At 38.8% G+C, this 27,890-nt stretch overlaps 1 protein-coding gene across 1 annotated transcript; it reads left to right on the top strand.

Moving 5' to 3' along the window:
• The first annotated feature begins 884 nt into the window (after positions 1–884).
• On the top strand, positions 885–27,146 carry SLC13A4 (solute carrier family 13 member 4). The gene is made up of 16 exons (XM_054197488.1): positions 885–983; positions 7,025–7,153; positions 9,750–9,886; positions 10,427–10,608; positions 11,354–11,408; positions 13,076–13,115; positions 13,763–13,840; positions 15,327–15,517; positions 16,815–16,934; positions 19,390–19,491; positions 20,634–20,735; positions 21,791–21,888; positions 23,020–23,150; positions 23,972–24,133; positions 25,660–25,797; positions 26,430–27,146. The coding sequence occupies exons 1-16, from the start codon at positions 885–887 to the stop codon at positions 26,565–26,567; spliced, it is 1,902 nt and encodes a 633-aa protein (XP_054053463.1). The 3' UTR covers positions 26,568–27,146.
• The last annotated feature ends 744 nt before the right edge of the window (positions 27,147–27,890 follow it).

Raw genomic sequence — 27,890 nt, 5'->3', positions numbered from 1 at the left:
AAGAGGAGGCTGCTGATTTTCTCAAATGTTCTGACTGGGTTTTGGATAATGGGTGGAGCAACTACTACCTTCCACAGTCCTCATTGGTGAATTAGAGTTGCATGGAGCTTTTTAACAAGTTTTTATCTTGAGACCAAGTATAATCTGTGTTGGAATTGCTGCCTTGTGAATTCCAAGCTCAGGGCAAAAGTAGGGTAAAGGTAGATACAAAGTAGAAGCTGAAACTATAGAAAAGAGACAATATCTGGAGAAGTTGTAGATGGTTTAATTTTTTTTTTTTTTTTAAAGACGGAATACCTGCAAGTTTGTTTCTCTGCACTGAACAAGAGATTTTTGGTTTTAATAATTTTCCATCAGAAAAGAAATTTGTATTTGAGACATTCAGACCATCAAACAGGAGGAAAAGAAGCAGCCTGAAACATATCTTACCCAGTTAACAAAAACAGGAATTACATTGCTGGATGATGGAAGAAAAAAACCCTTCTAAAACATGGGGATAAGAATGCAACATATCTATACCTGTGATTCTGAATTAAAAAGAACAATTGTCAAAAGATCACTATGCTCCAACTTGCAAACCTCTGTGTGTTATGGTGTGATAATAACTTGGATGTGCTGGTGAGCCCTACTTAAACTGAGAGTCTTTTTAATTGAAAAATCATTAAGGTTTCTTTTCAAAACAACAGATTGAAGAATAAACAAATTAAGAAAGCTACTTCAGGTGACTTGGGTTGGGGGTGGGGGGAGGATAGGAAATGAGGCAGTGAGACACCTTTCAGGGAAATCTGAGTATAGGTGAAGGAAAACGTGGAGTGGAAGTCGGAGTATCTGAGGAACTGGAGAAGCAACCCAAGGAGAAGAAAGCCACCAGAAAATAAAGGAGTATGGCAGTGATGAAGGAAATTCTCAGATCCAGAAACCTCTTGCTCGTTGTTCTCATTCCGCTTCTGCTGCTTCCTCTGCCACTTTTATATCCCAGCAGCGTAAGTACATTTTTATTTTCTATTTAACAAAGCCTCTGTGTGCAATAGGTAGTCATGCTGGATAAGTATGCAAAAAGAAGTGTTAAGACCTAAATATGCATTGGTCTTAGAAAAATCAAGGACTTGAATTTGAAGGACTGGGAAGGTCACTGAGAAGTCATCACAGTAAGAACCAGAGATACCTTGAGTCTTGTCACAAGCAGAGCTGAAGTACCAGGCGAAGCTACTAAAGCACTACTTTAAAGCAGAAATACTGTACCTCTTCTTTTTCTACAACGATGTGTGTGTGTAAGGGGGAACAGAACAAACATATCCAATAAAATTTTCTTTAAAGATAAGCCTTTAAAACGAATACTTGTAGTATCTTTAGGTTTTAATAATAAGTATACATGGAGGAACTTTCAGTTTAGTCTGGGTTTAAAGGATAGCAATTCAAGTGAGGCAGGAGCTAAGACTCAGTGACAGACATGTAGGACCCCATATGGCATCCACTATTCTAAAGCAGGTGTAGGCATCTCTACTGAAACATTGCAGCTCTGGCAGTGGCTAATAAATGATGGCTCAGAGACATACACAACAATACAAAGGAGGGAATAGTCGGTGCTTTAACAGGAAGACCAAGGGATGGGAATGAATGCAGCTGATTCCTGACGCTGTTTTGGAGCTACTGAGTACCCTTGGCCATGTGATTATCTCTTCTCTATGCATGCCTCTGCAGTTGTAAACCATAAAATAACGTTTTCCTAACTTACAGAGATGGTGATGTTTACCTTATCAAAATTTGCAATGTATCAAAAATTCTGCAGCTGGTGCTTCCATAGCACCAGACATAAATCTGGCCAAATGGTGCAGCAATTTCCATTTCTTCCTCTACCCTGCTAAGATTAATTCTTCCTTCTAGTACCAGAGGATTTATGAATACTACTACTTTATCAAATAGAAATGCAAAGGATTAGAAAATGTGTAGCAGTTTTCAAAAATAAAACTCCAGTTTTTTGTTTGGAAAGAAAAACAGGTTCATAGAAAGGAAATGTTCCTACACCACTGAACTGTATGTTGCACTTTGAATGAGTTTTCCTTCTCTGAACTTAAATGTATATCTTGACTGTCCTCTTATAGTAGTTTTCCGTCTCTCTCAGGAGGGAATGAATGACAGACAACTATGCTCTTCTTCAGAGAACAGCAAGGCTCACCATTTCGCAGAGGCTTGTTTTAAAAAAGGGTTTAATCTCCCCCAATGTCACTGGAAGGGCAACATAAGAACAGATACTCCCTGACATTCCCCTATGGCACTGTAACTGCAGCATGCTCTATGTCCCTTGAGAAACTCTCCTAGGAAACATGAGATTCACTGCACTAAAATTTGTCACTCATGTTTGTTCCCTACCAGATTCAGAGGCACAGGATGCAATAAGGAAACTCTAATAACCAAGAGAATTGTAATAGCATCATATGGGTGCTAAAACAGATGTTCACTGTCAGTGTAGCTGCAAGAATTGCTATTATACAGTACAAGCTCCTCTGCGCTATTACTCTGCACCTCATGGTGTGGCTTTACTGCAAAGTGATATGAAAAGCCATCAGATGATGTTTTACATCCACTTTATATATACATGAATGACCACAGATGGCAAAGTATGGCCGTGATTCTGACTGAGTTGGACTAATGTTTATAATGCTATTAAGAAAACATCTATACCAAATAAACTCAGTTGACAGTACACTATTCAAGTGGTTTAGTGTAGTATTTACTTTGTTACAACCCATTGACTATGATTACTTCTTAAACCTGAAGATTAAATTTTTCACCTGCTGATTTACTTATATTTTCATTTATCAGACAACTATATTAGTTTTCTGTCTGTCTTATAAAGCTCAGAATTACCAGGTGGTTTACTTTTGCATTTCTGCAGAACATCAGCTTGCAGCTTCTTTGATGATATTGGCACAACTCTGGAAATGTCAAAGGAGCATTACATGTGTAGTGGCAAGAGTGATGAAAGGGAGCACAAGGACTCAGAAATTTTTTGTAGATAGAGCTTATGGGAATAATGTCCATGTCTTCTTTTCTATTATTTTATGACAAGAAAAGTTTGGGTAAAAAATAAACCTGAGAAAATATGCTTGAATTCTTCTTCCCTTTCTGGAGTTTATATCTGAACTATGATTTGTACAACAAGTTTGGGACACACATATGTGCCTTTCAGGTCATGACATGTACAGAAAAAACCATTGTGTCCTTTACAAAGTGTGGATCTTTTTCTTCCTTTCCTTATTTCCCTCATAGTTAACAGTGATATGGGAGCAGTTTGCCTCTTTTTTTTTTTCCCCACCTTTTTCCATAAAGCCACCAGTGACACCATAAAGCATCCACGTGAATCCAGTCAGTTGTGGCCAGGGTCTCCTTTGACTGCTGATCCTGCGGCCACACTGAACCCAATGAAGGACACAGGGATGACTCCTCAAAAGTCAGTAAGGGTTGCTGTAAACTGTGAGACCTGCAGCGCCAGGTGATGTTGACACATTGACACGCCAAGTCAGCAGAATGGACCTTAAAGCACAGAACATGCCCTGAATAGCCACGGATGGCATACTTCCATTAACCTTTGGTTTTATTTACACAAGCTGAAGGGAGGGAATTATAGTGTGATCCCACCAGCTCAAAGATGATAGTCCAGAGGCCAGACTACCTCTTCCTTGCACAGCTTATCCACATGCTTGCAAAGCAAGGTATACAATGGACATCCATAAGTGGGAAAATCTCCAACACAGTTTATTCTTTTTAATCATTCTGAGATCCTCAGATGTTTTAGTTACAAAAGTTTTATGCATGACCCTTACTGTGGAATTTTTGAGCCACAGCTTCCTTTTAGCTCCTTTTTTCTTTTCCCCAAGGGAATGACTGAAGGTAGGTGTCAGTCCCTCCCACCTTCACATGTTTTCCTGTTCCTGCTTCAAGCCCCGAGGTGGGCTTAACAGTAACGTTCAGCTGTACAACATGAAGTGAGAAGGGTGAAACAGTTAAAATAGTACAGCTGCTACTTCAGTACAGTACTTAGTAGCTCTGGTAACCATTAATTAAATATATAAATTCAGTTCAATTAAATAGAAGAGATTAATATGGTTTGTCTTGGAAACAAGCTTGTTTAAAGCACTGAGAAAATGAAGAAAGTTGCTAGACAAGCTGATTAAGTTTTTAGTAGAGATTATCAAACTTGGCTTTCCTAGTACTTGTGACCCAGTTTTATACGATTTAAAAGTGTACTTTATTTGAGTTTTGTTTGTAAACTGATTACAGCCTAGAGTATAGGAAACACAAAGGCTCAGTGCCCATCCCAAGCTAGGTTTTGATAGAGATGCAACTTGCCTTTGCTCTATTCCATTTCCACTATCAGTCTACTTTATCGCTACACACAGAGGAGCAATAGAAAATAACGATCGATGCTCAAAGAAATTACAGAGAAGTATGTTTTTGGAGTGAGAACGTGGTTTGGAATCAGGTTCAGATGAAATTAATTTTATGAATTTTGGCAAAATATATGTCTTGGATCTTACATATGCACTGCTTTAAAATAAAAATCAATGTTTTTTCATTAAAAGGCATTTTTATTTTTCTCCTCAGACAACTGCTGGATATCATAGAGAGCCCATGCAAACTAGTAGTTTGTTAAAAGAAATTAATAAGTTAAAAAAAAAATAAATATCTCAAATAGTCGCTAGGTCACAAAAATGATCGTATGCTCTGTTCTCTGTGTAATGTTAACCATGAAGTATAATGTAGTTAAAGATGACTGAGCAGCAAGTTGGCTAATGTTTATGAGCCAATCCATCAGCAATGTGACTCTCATCTAAAATAGTTTTGTCTTCCTAATACAGATTACTAAAAATCTCTAATGTCTGTCATCTCAGTTTTTAAATTATTTCCATCTTTAAGTCAAAATTATTTGTTTCATTTTTTTACTGAGTGATCACTTGAAGTTGTTTCAAACTGAACACCAGTCTTTGGAGTTACAAACAGCATAGCAATTCCATTTTGTACAATGCCTGCATCATAATCCATGAATATTAAAACTCCACCTCTGATCTCATCCATTCTAAGCCAACCTTCTATAGCCTCTCTTATAATTTTTTTCTTGGCAGCAATGAAGCTACAACTGCAATACAACCTTCTATTGTAATATTTTGCTGAAGGACCTGATCACAGAGTACAGTGAAACCTGTACTGGAGAGCTAAAAACCTAAACCACTCTTCTATAATAGTTAAGCAAGAGAAACAAATACGCACATTTCTGTGTGGTTCAGAGTACTTGTCCATCCATAAAGGATGCTAAATTTCTCTGACAGCACTTCAGATACTCTTTATCATCTCTAAAATAATTGGAGTTTATCTGATTCAAGAAAATTATTTTTACTGGTAACCTTATTTCGGGTATTTGGGTGGCCCTGCTTACTTGAATCAAAACTGTTTAATGTTATGCTTTTCTGAAATAGGAGTCAGAGCAAGGTCTGGCAGTTAATTTAAACCCAAGCTTGGCTGCAATTTTTAAGCAAGCAATGGAAATGGCACATAGCGATCTATCTTAACTTTTTCTCTGGGCTGTGTTCTGCCTGTTATTACTATAAGCTGTACTAAAAAAGAGGAACAGCTGATTGTGGCTCTTTGTTAGGGTAATGTAAAAAGGACACGTATGAATATGAATTTAAATAGAAGCTATTGATTCATTCCATTGAACCCACATTCCCATATAGTCTTACATTAGACTTTACCACCTTGTTCACAAAACTGAAGTGTAATACACGCTCGTTGATTTGCCCAAGGATCTGTGGGAATTCCTTGTGTGACTTCTTGAAAGCTGCTTAATCTGTGAGTCATCCAATGAGGAAACAAAAACAATGAAATTATATTTTAACAAAGTCAAATAGCATTTGTGAACAGTGAATTTTCTAAACAATAGCCATTGTGACCTGTGAATCCATATGGCTCAATAAATTCATACAGAACATCCAGTGAATAATGAAGAACAGGTAGATTTATAGCTGGTGTAAATCATATTTTCGATATAACTGCCAGTTAGACCCAGAACAGGAGCTGGTTTCAAATTTGAGAGAAGGAAAGGAAAAACCTTTTCCTGAAGATAATTTCCGCAATTGTTTGCAGGAAATATCCCCATGTTTCTAAGCATAACAAACTAAACCTAAGGAGAACTCCACTGAATGCCACAAATAAAGACATACCTACCTAAAAAAAATGAACCAGAAGACTTCTGTGGACTCGCTGGGTTTTCCTGTAAAAATATTTGGCAAATAGCACCTTTCTCCATCATATACCAGCTCTCCATGAATGCTGAGCATGGGGTTGACATGGCTTTCTCTACCAGAACCTTGGACACCAGCAAATGTGTTTGATTATCTCTGTTAATCGATTGCCTCTAAGCCCTTCGGGTCTGTGGCCTTCTCCCAAGGGTCTGTAGAAATCACCTGAGAAAATAAAATCAGCTGACAAAAAATGTAGGTTTGCATGCTGTTTAAAAAACCGGATCTTTCAGAACATCTCCCAAAAGAGCCACAATGTGGCTTTGTCCATGCTACGGCAAAAGTGAACATTCTCATCTGATCCTGAAAATTATGAGCTCCTGTTCTTGTCCAATACTGTAGAGATAGCTGTGTAGAAATATCAGCTCCATAGGCCCAATCTGAGGAGTCATAGTTGAATGTTTGGTAAATAGTGGATTATGAAATTCTAGCAAAACTGTAAATGCACTTGGAACCATTATTTTGGTGATAAATACATTTATGCCATTGTTTTGCCCTAGCTAATGTGCAAAAGCTTTCATTAGCATCATCTTCTGGAACTGGCCTTTTTGATCATAGCCTAGATTCAGACCCAAACAGCTGTGCCTTAGGAGGTCCTCATGCAGTCCTTGTTGAGTTTTTCAAGTCCAGGCACCCACAGTCTGATGAGTCCTATGAACGTGTTCACAAAGGGTTCCACAGCAGATGGTGTGACCGTAACGTGTAACCTCCATGCTTTCTGCCTACAGGAAGCCTCATGTGCCTACGTGCTGATCGTGACGGCTGTATACTGGGTCTCTGAAGCGGTACCTCTTGGTGCAGCAGCCTTAGTTCCTGCTTTCCTATACCCGCTATTTGGAGTCATGAAGTCCAGTGAGGTCAGTATGCACTTTTTTTGTCATTTAATCTTCTCAGTCTCAGTTAATTATTTGAATAAAACTAAACTTAGTGGAACAGAAAGACTAAGAAGTGTGTGAGGAAGAAGCGTACACCTTGTAATGTGTAACTTGGGCCGACCAGCTCTTTCTTTTGCTGAAGACACATATAGAAATGGCTATATTAGTCAAGAAGGGTGTCCATCCTGTCAGCTATGACATCACCAACAATTTCCAAAACCTGTTGGGTTAAAGGATCCCACCTTTCCCCTCCTCCAAAAGCATGTAAACAGCAGTTATAGGATAAACTGCGAAGTTTCCTTCCAATTATATTTATTATAGATGAGGTATAAGGCATGAGGCAAGATATTCTAAAAAGAATTACCATATACTGTATAAGGCTGGGTAATTTTGTTATCCATGTGAATGTCTAGACCTTTTTCCAAGCTGTAACCTTAGTGCTGCCTTGTAGCCATGAGTTCTAAGGCAAAGGAGTAGCTGTAGAAAAAAGTCTCTTTGGTCAGTTCTGAATTTGCTTACTTGAGGTTTTGGTGAATGTTACTTTCTTTCATGATATGCCAAGAATTTATTTTATTTCACCAACAGCTTCTTTTTTTTCTTGATTTTTTTTCTATTTTTTTGGGGGGGGCGGGGGGTGAGAGGGCATCACACTTGATTTATAAGGGCCAGAAATTCATACAGGAACACAGAAGAATATATCACAACCATAAAATTGTTGAATTTCTGACACAATCTGGCACTGGGCATGCCCATAAACGGATGGAGTGAAGCACAAACCAAGAGTTTTATGACCTGCCTTATTTCTCCCAATGGTGTAACAACTGTGGAATATAATCAGGTCCATTTCCATACCAATACATTTAAATATTTTCAGGATTTTTTTTTTTTTTCCTAAAATAAAGGTAAAGTAGTTACTCATTTTCATTACAAAATTCTGCAGCATATTGAAGAAGGAAAATTTAAGGGTAGGCTGACAGAAATTCAATACAATATCAAATGAAATGGCAGTGGGACTATTGCAGAGAATTTATTATTTGCTTTAGGAACAGAAAGAAACCCCTGCATTTTAAAATAAACAACTCTGATGCTGCTGCAGTATTTCCAGTCTGCTGTTCTGGAGCACCATAGAAACCCAGGGCTCTTGCCTAGCAGTTTAAGCTACAAATAACTCACAGGGGCTTAAGAACATGAGCCAGCGTGTGGTATATGTGTACGTGCGTATTAATAAGAATATTAGTATTCACTTGTTTCTCCAAAATGACTGTGAAAGGAATAAAGGAAAAAAACAGATTATTCGTGCTCCTAGCTTGATGGATTTCTTTTATTCAGTTCAAGATCTTTTTTTAACAAGGTAGCAGGAAAATAAAGTTAATGAGAAAGAAGGCAGTGGAAGAAAGCCAAAAAAAGTGATATTTAAAAGTTCTGGCACACAACTATGATGGCCAAGTCTATTTAGGTCACCACAGGGATTTGTTAAATAAATATAATTAAATACTTGCTGCAGTTTTCACAAAATAACATTAGTGTCATTCTTGCACTTATATGGAGGAGCGTTAGCATAACTAAAGACAATGGAAAAAGTACTGCTTGTACTGATTTTAATTGTTTTAAAATGCTGACGCCTACATTTGGTTAGAGGAATAGCTTTAAACTGAAGAAACTATGGTTTTGGAAAAATATTCCAGCAATGGTTTGGGAAGGATTGCATCAGACTGAAATGAAAAATTTAGTCAGACTTCAAGCATTTGTTTATAACTTCTCTTTTCTCCCATTTTGTATGCTTTCACATGAGACAGAGAGAATGTTTTGGTTTGCTTCATTCGTTATTTTTGCAGTCACTTCACAGAACATCTTCTCATATCTTAGCAAGCCACACATTCAAGAATGCCATTTTGGAGGACCGTGCATGGTCTCTGAATTTTTTCCTGAGCCAGCTGATGATTTTTGCTCATCCCCTTAAATTAAAGTTCACTTTTCTGAAACTTTGCCCTATTTTCATGGTACAATGGAGATGGATTTCCATTGTGAAAAGTTCTGGCACAGGGTTTGTGGATCATCACAGCTATACCCCAACCTTTCTTTATTGCATGCAGACAGCACGTCCCAAAGGACTTTTCCTGTAGGTTCTAGGGATGCCACATTTTGCCCAACAGTTGAGCAAGACATAAGAAAAACAAACAAGACAGACAATAACGTCTCCAGAAAGCAGATGAAGCACATATATTAGCTACCTTCAGTGCAGAGGTTTGTCTGCGGCAGTTTCAGTCTGGGTTTAGCTGAGCATCATCAACTGCAGGCAGTGAAAATCCTTCTCGAAGTAAAATTTCTCTTGATCTCTTCAAAGCTGAGGAAACTTACAAACAAGTGCATATAGAAATTTGTTATTTGTAAATACAACATGAAAGAGATTAAAGAGAACATTTTGACTTATGAATTCTTCATGTTCTCCAGCTCCCTGTCATTCTTTCTCTAGGGGGAAAAAGTCCACAGTACCATATGTCTTCTCAGTCAGCATGCTCTCTGTTTAGGGTAGTTACTGCTTTTTTAACTGACTGTTTCCCCGTTGCCCTTGATGCAGGTGGCTGCTGAGTATTTCAAGAACACAACTTTGCTCCTCATGGGTGTGATCTGTGTGGCAGCTTCTGTAGAAAAGTGGAATCTCCACAAGCGAATCGCCCTGCGTATGGTCATGATGGCTGGAGCAAAGCCAGGCATGTGAGTGAACCTTTGACTTCAGGGCAGTCTGAGGCTGATAGCAGCATCTTGAAAGAGCAAATAACAACTCCAACTTTCCCATCCAGGGACAAAAGCTAGCTTGGTTTGGGTCTCTTTTCCTACCCACCTTTCGTTTCAGAGTTTGAAAGCTTACAAATTTTCCCATCCTCTTTTTGCCACCTCCTACTCCTTGGCTTGTTGTCCCTTTGCTTTCTCTTTTTTAGTGATACTGATTTTCATCTCTCTGTTCCTTCTTTGCCTGTTGCTTAGCAAACACAAAAGGATGTTTAAATCCTGGATATGCTCTTATGTCACATGCTGATCTCTAGGTGGGGCAGCAAATAACTTCCAATTATACATTGTCTTATGACAGTTCTCAGCACAAGGCAGCATTTTATCTGTGCACAGCATGGTATTTTGGCACCCACAAAAAGGAAAAGCCCCCATGTAGTTATCAGTTGACTAATGAAAACGTCAGGCAAGGAGGCCTTGAATATTTCTGAAAGTGCCTCAAGAAGGTTTCCCTGTGTTGTACTCCAGGTTGCTTCTCTGCTTTATGTGTTGCACCACGGTGCTCTCCATGTGGCTTTCCAACACATCCACCACAGCCATGGTGATGCCAATCGTGGAGGCAGTGCTCCAGGAGCTAGTGAATGCTGAGGAGGAGCACGAGGTCATCAGTACTGCAGGCAGCACAATTGTTGAAGAAAACGAGCCAATAGGTATTTGTCAATATTGGCCATTCTTTCCTCATTTGTTTATCAGTGATAAGACTTGTTGATACACATGGTTCTAATTCTATCGAGGTCAGAACCATCTGACTTGAACTGCCAAAGATGCTGATCTGTAGTCTGTCTTTGTGTATTCTGATATTTCTTTTGAAAAATGAAAGTTACAAGGTGTGATGGGAGAGCTGGAGTTGGGAAACTATTTATATTGAATTAGGGCATGTACTGGAGTTTGTGTGTGATGAGCTCTTAGATCATAGGACTTTACAGGGTTGTAAGGAAACATCTGAGAAAAAAGTCAAAGAAATATAGAAGAGGCCCAAAAGTGTGCTCTTTGACAATCCTACGTTTGCTCATTCTACCCCTGCCCTTTGAGGCTGCCCAGGTCAGAGCAGGTGCCACAAAAAAAATAATTATAAGACCTCTAAGGTTTGTTTTGTTCATTCCTTCCCAGAAAGAAAGGATTTGGGAAGAAAAGAATCTCTCTTTTGTTTCAATTTACAGTTTCCAGGCTGAAAATGATGTCATCTAACCTTTCCTATTATACATAGTCTTCTAATTGCCAGAGGCATGTGATCAGGACAATATGACACAATAAAACGCTTCATAAGGGCCACAGGGTACTTGAGGCGGTTTGGACAAGCTTTTGTTTGCAATAGCTCCTCCACATTCAGTGGTGTGGCCCAGGGGCTCAGGTCAGTTCTTACCCCAAGGTCTGCTTTCTCTTCCTTTGTCGCAGGTCTCAGCGAAAAGCATGGCCAGCCTTCACTGGAGCTTATCTTCATCAATGAGGAGTAAGAATGAACCCTGTACATCACGACTGGAGATTTGAGCCCTACACAGGTTGCAATGAAATGAACCTAGGAGTAGAGACAGGAAGGGCAAGCAGAAGCTTACAAGTTAATGTTTTAGACATGACTGACAAGGAAGGCTTATATGAGAAATGGGGTTAATGTAATGGACTGGATCTCATTAAAGCTTCTCAGGGTTCACGTATTTTTTAACACTATAGCCATTTTAGAGAGAAGGAAAACATTTCTCAGGGTTTGAAAGATCTTCTTTTGAAGTCTGTGTTTGTGCTGTATAAAAGAGTGCTGTCCACAGATTTTTATTTCTGTTCTCTGAAAGAACAGTAATAGAGAGGATCCAAGCACAGTATGGAGTGCCCACAGGAGATATCCAGAGGGAAAAAAATTACAGAGGATTCCTAAGGAAAGCCTGAACTGTCAAGACCATTCAAGAGAGAGAGGAGAGAGGGGCAGGGGGGGAGGGAGGGAGACCAATAAAACACACCCCTCCCCCCCCCCCCCCAATATGTACAGTATTTCCTTTAATATAGACAAAGTTCTTCAGAAGTCTGAAACATTAAGAGTTTAAACCAGGTTTCTATTTGGGGTAAAATCTAGTAAACTGAAAAGGGAAAATCAAGGAAAGGATTAATTCCTTTGTCAAATTATCTAATTAACCATCATTTCAAGACACTCAGGAGAATACGCAAAGTCATTGTCCTAAAACTATGTTATAGGCTAAATACCGAGGAGCATCTTTTCACAAGGTGTGAGAATAAATTGCATAATCCCTTCTTGAACTCCTATTTTGTTCACAATTATTCAAAATAAAAGAGAAACAAGTTCTTGTTACACCTTTAAAAATTTACTTTACAACAAACATTATCATTCAAACAGCACATGTTGATGACTTTAAGTTAACTTGCAAGATCAAAATAGCTTTCTCATTAGTCGGGAGACTAATGGGTTCTCCAATATTCCCTCTGCTGCTATCCCTTTTTATCCCTGCCATATTTTCTGTGCAGTATAGAATCAAATTTTCAGTCTGGCATTGTGCCATTAATCCCTTTAAGCCTTATTGAAGAGTATGTGTGGGATATTTCATAACAGAACAATTATTAAAATAGCATTACTTGAAAAAGAGCTTGAAATTTGATGGGAAAAATAGCACATCTGGCATTAAATATATTTTCAATGTCAAAGCAAAATTTCAGTGGATTGTTTGCATGGTCCACGTACCACAGAGGACAGATTTTGGTGAAGGTTTTAATGTGGTACAGGTAGGTGCTCAGAAACAGCATTGGAGAGGCTGGTGGAGGAAGAACTTGAGTAGAACAAGATAGCAGTAACACTGTATTGCCCAATGATTCACTCCACTGTGAATTGAGTCCATTCCTAGAATGGGGTATATACTACCTAGAATACATATTTTTTCTTTCATGGAGGTGGAACCTCATTGCTCTACAGCTAGAGACAGAGCTGTGAAACATAATGAAGACTTATATATCTGGTCAAGACACCACATAGTAGGTACAAATAAACGGTATTCTTCACCATTTCAGTAGGCACTAGTTCTCCTGCAGATGTTGCCCCTCCTACCCATGATGTGTGCCTTTTGAGGGAGCTGGGTAAAAAGGCATTTTTAAAGTATATTTTCCTTTCTTTGTTTTTAGTGCTACTACTACTGACTTCAGCTCCTTGATGCACTCGAAGGTATTGTCATAGGTAGTATCTTCTGAGCTACACTGTCTTCTAATGCAGGAACCGTCAGAGCAGAGTCCACAGAGCTCTGCAACAAACTGCTGTTTCCTTTATTTCAAACAAGCAGTGGTTGTTGGCAGACAATGTTGTATTGCCGAATGTTCTGCTTGGTATTTAACCTATTAGACCAAATCAAGTTGGGAAACACTAACTCTGTAGTGTTTGTTGTACTTATTACTGGAGATCCTGAGATGAAGTCAGCAAACTAACAATTCCATATGGTTTCTAGCAAGTTCAGATATGATCTTTTATTTGCAGTTTTTATTGCAGGTGAGACACCTCAGTTACTAGAACAACCTACACATACCACAAAGTCATAGCCTCTAGCAAAGGATCTGTTAGATTCTCCTACATGGCAGAAGGAGAATACCTAAATTTATTATAATCTGACTTTTAAGATCACTTTGAATCAGGTTGTTGGGTTTCTTCAATTTTTTTTTTTCCAGTGTAAAGTTTACAGCTGAAATTTTAGTCGGTTGTTTTGGTGTTTTTTTTCAAAAGCCCACTTCCCATGATTTTTACAAAGTATCATTAATTGTAATCTAAGTCCCCCTAGGAACAGAAGAAAGGCTAATCCAAAGGCATTTGCTTCCCCACAGAGTATGAACGGTGTGCACATGATAGCCAACCCTATTGGAACGATGAATCCTAAGAGCAATGGGCAGCACCTACCTCAGGTAAGCAGATTGTTAGATCCAGGGGATGAATGAAAAGGGAGACGTGAACATCACCCGCTTCCCACTGTCTAGTACTTGTTCCTTGTGAGCTGCGTTACATGGAATCATTCTCCATCATCTTACAGCAGTCATTGCCCTTTGCTAGTTCTTACTCACATTTAGATGCCCCCAGCACAGGCATTTTCAGAAGACCCTCTCCCAATGGCTAGTACATTTAGCTTTACATTGTGATCACAAGTTTCCTTTCTTATTCAGCTGTCCTACCCACTTCATTTTTGCAAAGCCTCCTTGGAAAATAGCCCAACTCAAAAATAACAATCCCTGACACACAATATCCTACTCAGAACTAAATCAGCAGTGGGCATGGACCCTTCAACTGTTCAGCCAGTTCATTAGGTAGTCTTAGTATCTACCTCCTTTTTGTCTTGCCAAATATCCACCTCAAAAATCTCCATTACATCAGTCCATTGCAGTATTTCTACTTCTCTTAAGTGGATCCAAGAAGTGATTGCTTTTCGGACGACAGTTATGTAGTATCTTAATGGCATAAATTGATGTCCAGGAAAGATTAGGCTAAAATCAACACAAATTCACATTCACAGTTCAAAAGAATCTGAGCGTATGTTTCCAAAAAAGGCTAATGCACTGCTCCTGATACTTAATTTCTTCTAATACCCATTTCCCATACACTTTCCGTGGTTATTTTATAACAAATATACACACGTCACTTTTAAACTACAGAGATTTTAGCCAGGGTATCCTCATGATGATGATGAGCCTATAGCATAACTGATTTTACTACATAAACCCAAATCCAAATTCATGCATTTTGAAAATCTATCCGAACTGCTTTCTGCCTTTTTCCTGATCCTAAATTACAGCCTTGAGTTGCATGTGAAGTGCTTTGAAGTACTGTACCTCTTTTTTCCAGTACAAGAATTTGATTTACCAACATGGAGACTTTCCTGCTAAGAAAGTTTCTTTTGCAGCAATATTTTCCTGTAACTTTTTGTTCCGTATTCCCATTGCCCAGACTTTTTCATGTCATTTCTGAGACACCTAGGACTCAGCTCCTAATTAGAGGCCCTGAGCTAGTATAAGTGCAAAAAGTCCACTAAGCATTTGTCTGGTGTCTGCTCATAAGCCTCAAGTATTATGGGTTCCTACTGCTGCAGTGCTGGCATGCCACCCCTGCAGACCACAAAGGTTTTTGGTATCCCACTGAGATTCCAGCCAGAACTGGAGCTGGCCCAAACCATAGCCAGAATTCCGATTACTGTTTGTCCTACATTTCTGCCACAGACCAGGCAATTTCAGGCCACTGGACAGGTTTCAAGTTTTGATCCCAGTTAATCCCTGTGAAAAAAACCTGCCCCTTCTTATGCAAACCTGTTGTTTCTCTGGGACCAGTATCACCATGGCATTAGAGCAAGCTGGGCTGCTGTTCTGATCACCTGCTTTCTTTGGTGAATGTATCCCCTCACAGGCTCAGATACTGGTCCTGCCTCCTAAGCCCTCAGAACTCGGCTTGAGCACTAAGTATCGGTATCAGACAAGACATGACCACATGGTCTGTAAATGCCTCTCACTGAGTATCTCCTACGCGGCAACCATTGGAGGACTGACAACCATCATAGGGACCTCCACTAGCCTCATATTCTTAGAGCACTTCAACAAGTAAGTGATATTGTGGTTGTGTGAAAGTGGTTGTTGGGTCACTATCATCTCTGTGGCTTTCCCCATTTTCCCCATGGGTTATTTACTACCTCAAGGACAGTACAAGGACTTACAAGTACCTTGTAAGACAGTCTCCCTGAAGGCAATTTTGTTTCGTCCTTGACTGTAATGTTATTACTAATGGTTAGTGCTTGAAAAGGGGAGCTTAAGTTAATACACATCCCTGTCTTTCTCCCATGCAAAATAAAAATTCCTCAGCAACATTTAAGTTTCTTCAGAAACTTCTTTTGGTTTAACAAACTGATTATCATGAAGGCAGCAGACACCCTGGAAAAGTAAACATTAAAGCCATGAAGATATAGCAAAGAAGACAAAAGAAATACTCACAAAAGAAGAAATGTCATAAAATCAGCTTCAAGTTGTTCTGTGGATTCTTAGAAAGTGAGTTTTTATGGTGAACCTAGAGGCATCACTAGTGGTACTTGGGCTGTTCAACGCATAATGCAAAAATAAATAAACGTAGAAGTGTGGCCTTACACCTTTGCTTCAGAGAAGATGGGAAACAGCTCTCTGATCAGCTAAGAATTTCATTTATCATATATGCCTAGGGTTCTCAAAGACATGAATGTTACTGCTGTCAGAAGACTGGTGGTACTTTTCACGCACAGGTATGCGTCCAAGCTCAAACCTGATTCTGATCATCTGCTGCCATGGTATACTTCATTTCTCTCTCTGGAATGGTGGTAGCAAAGAAAACTAATTTCAGAAGCCATCCTTAACCCAAGGATTTGGATTTTACAGAATTTCCAAAGATCTTGCTGTTACAACAGTTCCATCAAATGCACATATCAGACACATTGTCAGAGCCCAACAGACTATAGTCATTATTTGCGTTGTCCACAATAAGACATACAAAGATACTCCAGGTGAAATCATGCTTAAGTCTGCTGACACTAAAAAGAGTTTTAACAAAAAAACACAGGTAGGGCCAGAATTTCACTCCTGGTAACTCTATGGGTTTTTGAAGCTGGCTAGGCAATCCAGACCATCTGGTCTTAATGGTGTGAAGTGCTATATGCCTCATCTGGTGGTCAAGCGTGGTCAGTGATCGACATTCTTTGGCAATTGGTTTCACTATGCACATGCGAAGCAGCTGTTGCAAATACATACTGATGTAATTTTTCTTTCATGCCATGACAAATACATATACACATATGTGTGTGTGCATCTATGCATATTGGAGGTGCCTGTCCTTTTACCATACTAACTTCCCTTGCATCCTTTCTTTCCTTTGCAGCCACTACCCAAATGCTGAAGTGGTGAATTTTGGAACCTGGTTTTTGTTCAGTTTCCCCATCTCCCTCATCATGTTGGTCCTGACTTGGTTCTGGATGCATTGGCTGTTCTTGGGTTGCAAGTGAGTGCAGGTTGTTCAAGGTGCATGGATTATGAAAGCAGGGCAACTGTGGCTCCTCTAGAACACGTCTCATAAAGGCGTTTCCAGTTGCAAATGACAAAAACTAAGGCACAACTTCCTTCTTCTTGCCAGAACAATTACCAGAGGAAATCTTATTGCTTAGCTGTGCTGCATAGACAGCACTGTACAGTATCGCGGCTTGAGAGTGAAGTGCCTAGGTATTGCTGGTGGAAATCCTTATGGTGCATTCAACTGATTTTTGACTCTCACGACCATGAGGAGTGGTGTATCTAAAATCTTGTTAAAAGTCCTTTTGGAAAAGTACAGCTTAAAAGATGAATAGAAAAATAGCTGCAAGTGAACAAGTCACTTTTCAGATCTGCCCTCAGCTCAATGAGCTCAATGATGTAAGACCAGCTAAAATTAAAGGTAAACAGACTCCATATATATTTATTTTTAAAGTGGAAAGGACTCACAGCCTAAGAGATGAATACCTTTTGATACCAGTAAGTCCCTTAGCCTCAAAATAAGAACAGGGCTCAGTCTCCTGTTCATTTGTATCACATATTCTCTTTGCAGAGGCATTCAGCAAAGTTAATGCAAATTGACTAAATGTGTGCACTTAGAGTGGATTAGTTAATCTGCATTAAATTGTGGTGCAGACACATTTACTCAGAATTAAAGTGGCTTTAATTTGATTTAGTTTACTCTTAAAAGTAAGATGAACTGACATCACTAATTTATTTTACCTAAGACAATGAATAAATGATAATGACTTCTGCTTGCTGTTGACCTTGACTAGATTTGAAGAGGTAATTTAGAGGTGAACAGCTCGGTGTCCTTCTCTCAGTCAGTCTCCTGATCCTTGTAGTTTCAAATTAAAAGGCTAAAACAATTCCTTTTTTTCTTTTTAATCTTGAGAGGAAACAAGCCCCAACATGACCCTCAATTACCTTTTTTTTTTTTTAAATAAAATATAATTGAAATTCCACATTACATCCAAGACCTCATGCTGATTAATGTTGTTCTAAATAATACCAGAAACTGAAGCATTATGGACTTTTTGAGAAGTACTGGTTGATTCTGAGCCTCCTTAATCTCTGACTCCTATTCACTGCAGCTCATTAAAGAACATATTATGTTAGGAGCTTTGCTACAACACTCTGCCTTCACATCTTCCTAAGCCTGGAAACACTTACAACATGTTGAAACAGCTGCCTCTGCATAAGTGTTTACCGAATTCGCATAACGTTCATGTTCTTTTCCTAGGAATCATAGTGTCGTCAATCTGGTTTTACTTGGCCCAGTTGGAATAACATGTCAGACTTGCTTTTTAGGCTCTTGACTAGGTCAAAGGGGAAGGATAACGGACCCACCAAACGATTTTTGCCAGCAAAGCACAGCTAAGGGTAAAACTCTTCCTATAGAACTGGCCATTATAAATCATACAGCTCTTCTCTTCCAGCAGCTGCATTACTGCTGGTGAATTTTACTGGAGTCTAACAGCAAGGATTGCAAGGAAATTTAAATACTTATAGGTGCAGGGCAGTGCTAAGTGTGCTAAAAACAAGTGTCACATAGATGCCCATTTACGAGTTAAATGAAAAGCCTGTTGAAGACTTCTTGTTTAAATATATTCAGTTATGAAATGGGCTTGTGCTTGTACATCCCTGGCAGAAGTACAGACATTTTTCACCAGGACAAAACACTAGGATGATTGCCTTGGCCTCTGTGGCAGAGGCGATTTGATGCTACACTGATCACGTCTGGTTTAGAAACAGCTACTATTAGTAGAAGCAGACCAGTCATGGAAGGTATTGGGATCCTCAGCACAGCTTTCCCCCTTTACTTACAGTGAATCCTGAATATTCAGGTCAAACCTGGGCTCAAAAGCCAGACTGGGCCCCATATGTGTTGGATACCCCTAATCTGACTGGATGGAAAAGCATATGGAAAAGAAAAGATGGAAAAGAAAAACATGTATGGAAAGCATACACTTCCCCCATTAAAAAACCCTATTGATAGCTCGCCTCTGTCACGGTCTTTCCATGTGATGATAGAAATTAGCCATAGTGGAAATGAAAGGTTTGGAGGTTTCTAGCACCAGAAAAATCTGGCCGCCACCAGCTCTTTGAGGAAGCCTACACAAAGGGAGCCCAGCCACAGCTCGGGATGGCTCAGTGATACCAGTCAGTATTCGTCTGAGCACCCTGAGGACATTCCTACTATGTCTAGGATTGATTCTCAGAAGATCTGGAAATTCGACTATGCATAGATCACACGTAATAATTTCCCTTCCCACTGCCATGAAGCCTTGCCCCAGTCACATCTTCTCACAAGTCTAGGAGCCTTTGGCAACTCTTATTTTCAGTTTGCCTCATTGCTATCACTTTTTATTATTTATTTTTTTAATATTTGATACCCTTGTCTAATTTTACTGTGCTATCTACCTCAGTTTTAGAGAGACCTGTTCTGTGAGCAAGAAGAAGAAAACCAAACGGGAAGAAATGTCAGAGAGAAGAATTCAAGAAGAATATAAGAAACTGGGAAATGTTAGGTAAAATGGAGCTGCCTTCCTCAGGAATTTGCCTTTCTAGGCAGGACCATCCTCTCTTCTTGCCCTCCACGTTGCCTTTGGCTTATGAAGATTATGCTTAAACTGTCAAGCCTTCCTCTTCCTTCCCAGAATAGGAATAGAACTAAATGCAAAAATGAACTAAAATCAAAGATTTTGTTACAAGCATGCATTTATTTAGTCATTTATTTATTTCTAAAGAAAAGGGAAATAAAAGGAAGGGTTCAGGTTTATACCAGGGTCCAAACACCATCTGAGTCAAGGTTTGTCTCTGCCTTTGAACTAAATCATTAAACAACCCCCTTCCCAGTTCAGGCACGTACTTATTTTGGTGGATAGAGGTTCACTGTTAGCAATGGCTTTGCAGCAACCTCCCACATTGTGAGATGTCCACCCTCTCAGTTGCCCATAATCTTTATTTATGGTGGCAAGAAATCTCTCTTGAAAAGATTATTTTGCAAGATTTTTAATTTTCAAAAGGGATGATACCTCATAAAACCCATTCTTCCCAAGACATTTTTGTGCTGTTCAACTGAAATTTTGACAGACCAACTTGCTGTGATCAACTCTGAATCTAGACTGTTGTTCAGACTGTGCTTAAATATGAAACTATACTTAATTTAAATCTATCCTGAATTAAAATTCAGTATCCCCAAGTCACTTTTAATCTTATATTTATTTCACGTGCTTAAAATATTTGTGCTAATCTACATTGCCATTTGCTCTTATGCTTTCTACACTTTTAAAACATGCCATAGAAAGTGTTTACAGTGGAATAGTGACATAAGCTCTACCTTGTTACCACACTTTTAATCAGATAATAATGCAAATACAAAACAAGCATTTATAAATATTTTCATTCAGGTCTTGCCCGTGAATGATTGAATTGCAAATACAGGCTGAGATTTTTAGCTTATTTTTTAGTAAGTTTAGATGGTCCTCAGCTGGGAGCCAAATGTAGAATTCTTTAGTTCAAACTAATCTTCTTTTCTAATTTGCATACGTTTTTTACCCTTTTTGTTGAAACCAGTTTCTACTTTCTTACTTCTTCTGGCATTTGCTCTCAGGTTTTCAGACCGATGTTGGATGGAATTCCTAGCTTTTTTGTTTGTTTTTATTTCTAGCTATCCTGAGATGGTGACTGGATTTTTCTTCGTTCTGATGACCTTGCTTTGGTTTACTCGTGAGCCTGGCTTTGTACCAGGATGGTCATCTTTTTTTGAGAAGTAAGTGAAATTCCCTAAACAACTGCACAGGAATATGGCCTTGCATCCTCTGACTTTCTGCAATAATTTTTGACCATAAAATGTCATCAGCTGCTTTTAACAAGGTGGTGAAAAATGAATTAGGATTTTTTGCTTTTAAAACTACATCTGTTCACAGGGTGGCAAATTGTATTCTTTCTTAGTAAGCAGAGTGAGTTAACTAGAGAAAGTAAAATAAACATTTCAAATGTAAAAAATAGGAGGGTCAGATTCTGAAATTAAAACATTTTAGTGCATTCATAGAGAAGCTACCACTGGAACAGATGGCAACTACAATTCAAATTAAAACTTAAGGGTTATTTTCAATTTTATTTTGAAGATAAATTTTGTCAAGAAAATTATCATCTCAATTAAATACTACTCAGAATGGTGACTGAAGCAAATAATTTTTCTTTTATTTTTAATAATTTTGAAACAAAGTATATTAAAAGAAACTATAAACCACAATGTATATCAAAGAATAAGTGATTTAAACTTAAATTTTCTTGAAGTTTCTGCTGCATAAATTTTTTTTCAGCCTGATTTTGACAGAAAACCAATTTCTAATACTGGGATTTCCTGAGGATCTTGAATTCAGCACTCCTCAAAATACTTTTTCAGTCTGAGTTTTAAACATTTTATTTAAAATCAATCTACAGTTCATTTCTGAAGGATCACTTGGGTTTGACTTTCCCCAGAATGTGTTTACTGTTTCTCACTTCTGATAAACACACTGCTTTTCCGTACTTCTGAGTTAATAGATTTGTAAACCAAAAGGAATTTCTTTTTTTTCAACTGTATTGTTAAAAATTGCTGAGCAGTGATTGAAGTTGGCTATTGGAGTCAGTTTAATAAATGGGAAAAAAAATCAAATCTGTACCCTTGATATGCAGACATAATTTTCTAGTGGATTGTTAGTAAGGTTTCAGATGTGGAAATAGAACTTCACCTACAACAACGTGCCTGGAGCCATGCAGCTTCTTTGGAAATGTTTCTGTTTATGTGTTCTTGTAATAACTCCACTGTTCCTTTCCTAGGAAAGGTTACCGGACTGATGCCACTGTGTCTGTATTTCTTGGTTTTCTCCTTTTCCTCATTCCAGCAAAAAAGCCACATTTTGGAAAAAGGGAAAAAGGTAAGGAGGATGTAGGAAGAAAGAGACCTGGCACATTTTCCAATGCTTTAATGATACTTTTCTGTTCTCTGTAAAACTTTCCCAAAAGAGATTTTCATTGTGGAAGGTCAGAGTTCAGTTTCTTCTCTGATACCAGCCATTTTTACACCAAACCCCTGGGATTTTGTTGCTTTAGTTCATATTGTCTCATCCAGCAGATTACAAACAGACCTTGTACCTGAGGCCACCATCTCTTCTGTGTTTACAGAGTTATCAAAATTTAGGACTGAGTTTTAGGAAAGGTTGGGATGAAGTTCCATATGGAGAACTATAATGCAGATGTTTGCAAAATCGGCTGAAGATAAGCTCTAGTAAATAACTTTGTCATCACTTATACATCAGAAATCATTGATCGAGTAAACATGAAAGAGGTCAGTAAATGTCAGACAAAGTTCCAAGTTTGGGCAATGCTTCTCTCACGGTCTTCTTGATAATAATAATGATTGTTATTTCACATTCTGGTTTGGGTAGCACTCAGAGATATTGATTAGTTTGCTGTGATAGGCTTTCAGCAGTCACGTATGAAAACAGAGATTTTCATATTTAGAGATTACAAATGTACATAGATATGTTTATTTTTCTTACTGACATATATGCAGCATTTAGGAAAAATAACACTCTCTAACTCCTACTTCAAGAAAATACTCAGGCATCTAAAAAAATAATGTCCTAAGATAAAAACTAGGGACATAAATGCACTTTATGAAGCTTCATGGCCTACCAGAGAGAGAAAATGTCCTTCTTTGAGAAAATAATCACGTCGTAACTCCATCTTTCTAGTCTACAGATGATTTGCATACGTGTATACGCAACAGAGTACAGTCCCTCAAAAAGCTACAGAATGAAACACAGGGGTTTATAACTATTCACATCAACAGAGCAGCCAAGGGGAAGTCAGGACATTTGGAATTATTATGCTGCATTTTCTGAGGCCAAGCTAACCAGAGAAATAGGTTCTTCACCTCTTTCACACATACTTCTCAAGATAACTCCCATGGATATTATATTATTCCTACGAGTGTGAAAAATGTGAAGATTTTTGCAAAAAGGCCAACGTAATAGTGGTCACACATTTGCTTTATTTTGATATAGGAGATGGTGAAAAGTCAGCAGACATTAATGCATTGGATCCCATCATTACCTGGAAGGACTTCCAGAAGACCATGCCTTGGGAGATTGTAGTATTGGTTGGAGGAGGTTATGCCTTAGCAGCTGGATGCAAGGTACTGATTGAGATTTATCCTCCTTTCTAAAAAAAAATTATAAACCTGGACTTTTATCCCTTTGTATGCTCCCCACTTTGGATATACAATGTGGATACTTTCGAGTTTGTATATAAGCTAGTCCCTGCTCCCTGCACTTAATTGAGAGCTTTCTAGAGAATAAAAAGATGGTTAGGGCTCAAGTCAATTGTGTAAGCATCCGCCATTTCTGATGCTTTAGAGTATCTAGATATTCCTTCAAGGCTGGCAGACACAACACAGGATCAGAGGAAAACCTCACACTTTCTCAACTAACAGTTAACCAGACAGAGGGGGAACTTCTCAGCTGCCACTGGATGCTCCTCTTTTGGCAACTGAGTCAAGCTCCTAGTGCTGACTAGACAAATCATACTCTAGGCTCTGCTGACTATATCTACACTCAGTATAATTCGTCAATACACATCTATGTCTCCTATAGACTCCTATGTGTAGAAGATTAAATTTGTGTATTTTAATCTCAGAATGAATTCTACCCAGACTGTGCAATCCTTCATCACCAATTTGCAATACTCTAGTTCACATGCTGAAGAAAGAGGGATCAGCCTTGGTGCGTTTTAAATGTTATTAACTGCCAAATGTATCTCTTTGTTACTATGGACAGCTATTAATTAGGCACTGCAGTGAAATCCAGTTTACTGAACAAAAGGAAATGCAGAAAGCATTGACCTAAACTCTGTTTATTTGCTGGTGGGATTCTCTGACGCAAACTGCCTCAAAGAGAAGAATCTGCTTTACAAGCCTACTAAGCATTAGTTATTCTTGTGCTTCTGTCCTTTCCCCAGACCTCTGGCCTCTCTACATGGATTGGACGCCAAATGCTCTCCCTGAGCAGCCTTCCCTACTGGGCTGTAACTCTGCTGGCCTGCATTTTGGTGTCCCTGGTAACAGAGTTTGTTAGTAATCCAGCAACCATAACCATCTTTCTGCCTATTTTATGCAGCATGGTGAGTAAAACCAATGACATTTTCAGTCCGTTGTTTCCTGACAGCCTCGTGGGAATGTTTCAGGATGTCAGGGTATTGGCACTCTGACTGCATGAAACCCAGCCTTGTTTCCCAAGCTACTGTCTGTAGCAGATCTGCAGTCTTGGATTCAGGAAAAACAACAAACTCAGGCAGCTAAAAGTATATTTTAGCACCTCTCAGACAAAGTGAAAACATTGCTCCTGCACTGGAGGACTCACAGTCTAAGGACAAGAAAAGGTAACGATGCAATCAACAAGATAGGTGAGGTCCACATAAAGCTTGAGATACTCTTATTGTTATTTCACATGTGCTGTTCATTAGTTAGTAGTCACCTGGTCACTACTTGTAAAAAAAGACTGTAGCAGTTAATTTTATATCAGATTTAAATGTGTTCAAGGGGGTCATTTGGTAAGCATACTATCATCCAGCATGGAAAGCAGAGATATTTGTAATGGGTAGAAAAAAATTAGGAGATTGGTGACAAAGGCAGAGAAAAGAGATACGAATTTCATTCTACATTGGAACAGCAGTTACAGAAAACTGTCTTATTTCTTTTCTTTTATGTAATGTGAAGCTTTTCTTACCAAGAATGCAAGTCATTAATCGAGTTTCCCTATTATATCAACTTTATGGGATTGTCCCAAAGTACATTTTGTGATGAGCTCTGAGGTAATATGAAGATATGGTCAGATGAGAATAAGTTAATTATGTTAGTATGGTTATGAGTTCAGATTTACCTCTGCTCCATGCAGAGAGGCTCTCCTAAAGAGAAATTTAGAGCAGTAATCCACTTTTAGTAGTCTGAACCGCCATCTTAAGGTAGTCTCTCTTTTTTGACTATAAAAGTAACTTGTAGACACTTCTCTCTCCATAATGAAGTTAGTCTTGTAGCCTTTCCCTTTCCCTCTGACATAAAACTAGGCCATAGAAATGTAAATGAAAATGCAAAATTTCACCACCACTGAAGGCTGCAATGGAAGAACAATTCTTTAGACCACTGTAAAGAATATTGCATCATCACTGTCTTCTCGCCATACGAGTTTGGACCATGAACAATTAGTTTTCTTAACCACTGTTCAGGAGGACTTTATTTAAGGCTCTCAGTAGCTTCAGCAACTGAAAGAAGTCAGTTCTTCATGTCAACCTGTTGTGACTTCTATTGGATGAAGTCTGAAGTGGCAGTCAGTGTTAAGATCCAGAAGACACAACACAGAATGACACAGAGAACAAGTGGGAGAAAGAGCAAAGGAGGCCTAATAGTAGCAATCTCCACCCTCCCTCAGTGTGAAATATCTCAAGAGAAATCCCTCAAGCATGACCAGCTCCAAATTATAGCACTACTCAAAAAAAAAAACAACCAACAAACAAAACACCAAAAACCAAAAAACACTTCCACAATTAAGTTTAGAAACCAAGGAGATTTCACATAAAGCAGACAGGGTCTTTTAATCCTAATTGTGAGCAGTGGCTTTTATTGGTTAAGTGAAACACCTCTCTCCTTCCAGTCAGAAACGCTGCTTATCAACCCTTTATACACCCTGATTCCTGTCACCATGTGTATCTCATTTGCGGTGATGCTACCAGTGGGTAATCCTCCAAATGCCATTGTCTTCAGCTATGGGCACTGCCAGATTAAAGATATGGTGAGTCTTGAGATCGGGTATATCCTCCCATGCTTCATGCAACTTCGACACCTTGTCCCCACATCCAGCAGCCAATAATAATAATGATGATGTTGGTGTAATATAAAGTCATATTGATCTGTACTGCTGTTAAGCAACCGAGCTGTCAGGTTAAGAACATCCACATATCTGCTGTAGGATACGCACATTTCTCATCTTTATTTTTTATGAATGCAATGGTCTAAAGAGGTATCAAAGAACAGGAGTATACAATCCTTTGCACTGACCTGTTAAGACAAGCCCAGGAGAGTATGAGAAATTAGATTTATCACGTAGCTCCCCACTAAGCCATGTAGTTATCACCCTGCTATGTGTGGTATAACACCCCAATCTGACTACATGATTGAGAAGTTCAAGTGATAAACTGAGCAGTTTTCCAATGAGCTGCATCACTCCTGAATACTCCTACAATGTATGCTCTAATAGATAACACTCATTGTGCTTTTTTTGGCTCTAGAAATCAGTATACATAATTTATCACTATATATGTCAGTATACGTACATACATATATCCTACTGCCTTCTGTTTTCCATGTTAACTGTTTTTGATCAAATTGTCATGGATCATACCCTGATGCATTTTGCTTTTGTAGGTGAAAGCTGGCCTGGGCGTAAACCTGATTGGCCTGGCTGTTGTCATGGTGGCAATCAACACTTGGGGAATTAGACTTTTCCAGCTGAATACTTTTCCAGAATGGGCAGCAGTTGGCAACATCACTAGCCAAACATAATCTCTAATGAAAAAAAAAAAAAAGAAAAAAAAGAAAAAAAAAGAAAAAAGAAAAAAGTGCAAGACCAAAGCGAGTTGGGACAAAATATTAAACTTACATTGCACATATGAAAGAAAGGAGAAAACTTGTGTATACATAGAACCAGGATCCATAGCAAAACCATGAAGAAAATCCACAGGGAGGTCTTCCGTGTAAGCTCTTCAGTTGTGAAAATCAGCATGAGTTAAAAGGCGAGATTAGCTTTGCTCTATTGTTTCGTTTCCTGGGATATCATAACTCTGAAAAAAACCCTCTCCTCCAAATTCTCTGCCTATGGCTCTTTCATGCCCTAGAACAATTATGTAAGACTTGTAAAATAGGGGATATAGGACTCCAGTGACAGAAGACAAGTATACATACACCGGCGTACTCCGTAGTAGGATATCCAGTCCTAGCATTGACTCCTAGAATGAATGAAGGGTGAGTCTAATTCCCAAACCCAGAGCTTTACAAGCCTACTACTTTTAAAGGCAAATTATTATTCCTCTTTTGAGGTCACCCATCACTGTATTGGAAAAAAACACTTTCCCACCTAGCCCATATGGCCTGGACAGAAATACAGCTACCAGCTACAGCACTTCAAAGGGATAATAGAAACCACCAAACAGATAGGAAGAAGTCTCCTGGGAAGAAGAATATTTTTTTTTTCCCCACAGCACTAGTATAAAATTTCCAGTATTGCAATACTTGCGATCTCTACTTTGGAAGGAAGAAGTTCAGAAACAGACAGAAAGTTTTGTTCAATGCCTTCTTTCCTTATCATTGTCCTGCACTGGGAGTTTTTTCAACAGGGGAAGCTGTGACCAGCAAAACCTTGCCAGGTCGACAGACCCATTGCTCTCCTCTCTCTTTGGCTGCTGTTTAGATAGTTACACAGTTACGATTCCCCTGAGAGAGAAAGTACAAGATGGCACTCAGTGCTGCTCCATGAGTAAGAAGGGAGAGGGCTGAAGTGGAGTGGTGCTGGTCTATCTCCTCATCACGTGCGTTCACTTGAACATCACACCCACCTGCTCTCTAGCAGCCCAGAGAACAGGAACTTCAAATTTAGGAAACTGTGACATACAGCAGATAACTACCAAACCAAAAGGCCAATCTCTTTATCACCTGCAAAGTGAATGCCCTGTTTTTCTGACTGGATCCCTGCGGTACTCAGTAAACCTTCTCTTGTATTATGTCCTGTTTTTAATCATTTCTTTAACGTCAATGCATTTAAGCTGTACATTAGGATGATTGGATCTCATGTAATCACACTCTTTATATATATACTTTAATGAATTTTTA

Source organism: Rissa tridactyla, chromosome 1, assembly GCF_028500815.1.
Source record: "Rissa tridactyla isolate bRisTri1 chromosome 1, bRisTri1.patW.cur.20221130, whole genome shotgun sequence".
NCBI lineage: Eukaryota > Metazoa > Chordata > Aves > Charadriiformes > Laridae > Rissa > Rissa tridactyla.
The sequence above is the reverse complement of the archived record's forward strand: the minus strand, read 5'-3'. Positions and strand labels throughout refer to the sequence as shown.

Bases quoted from the DNA above. Each gene is read 5' to 3' on its own strand.
- SLC13A4 (XM_054197488.1), top strand. From the start codon at position 885: ATGGCAGTGATGAAGGAAATTCTCAGATCCAGAAACCTCTTGCTCGTT. The intron at 16,935-19,389 runs GTGAGTGCAGGT...TATCTACCTCAG, and splicing joins TGGCTGTTCTTGGGTTGCAA to TTTTAGAGAGACCTGTTCTG. The intron at 23,151-23,971 runs GTACTGATTGAG...TCCTTTCCCCAG, and splicing joins CCTTAGCAGCTGGATGCAAG to ACCTCTGGCCTCTCTACATG.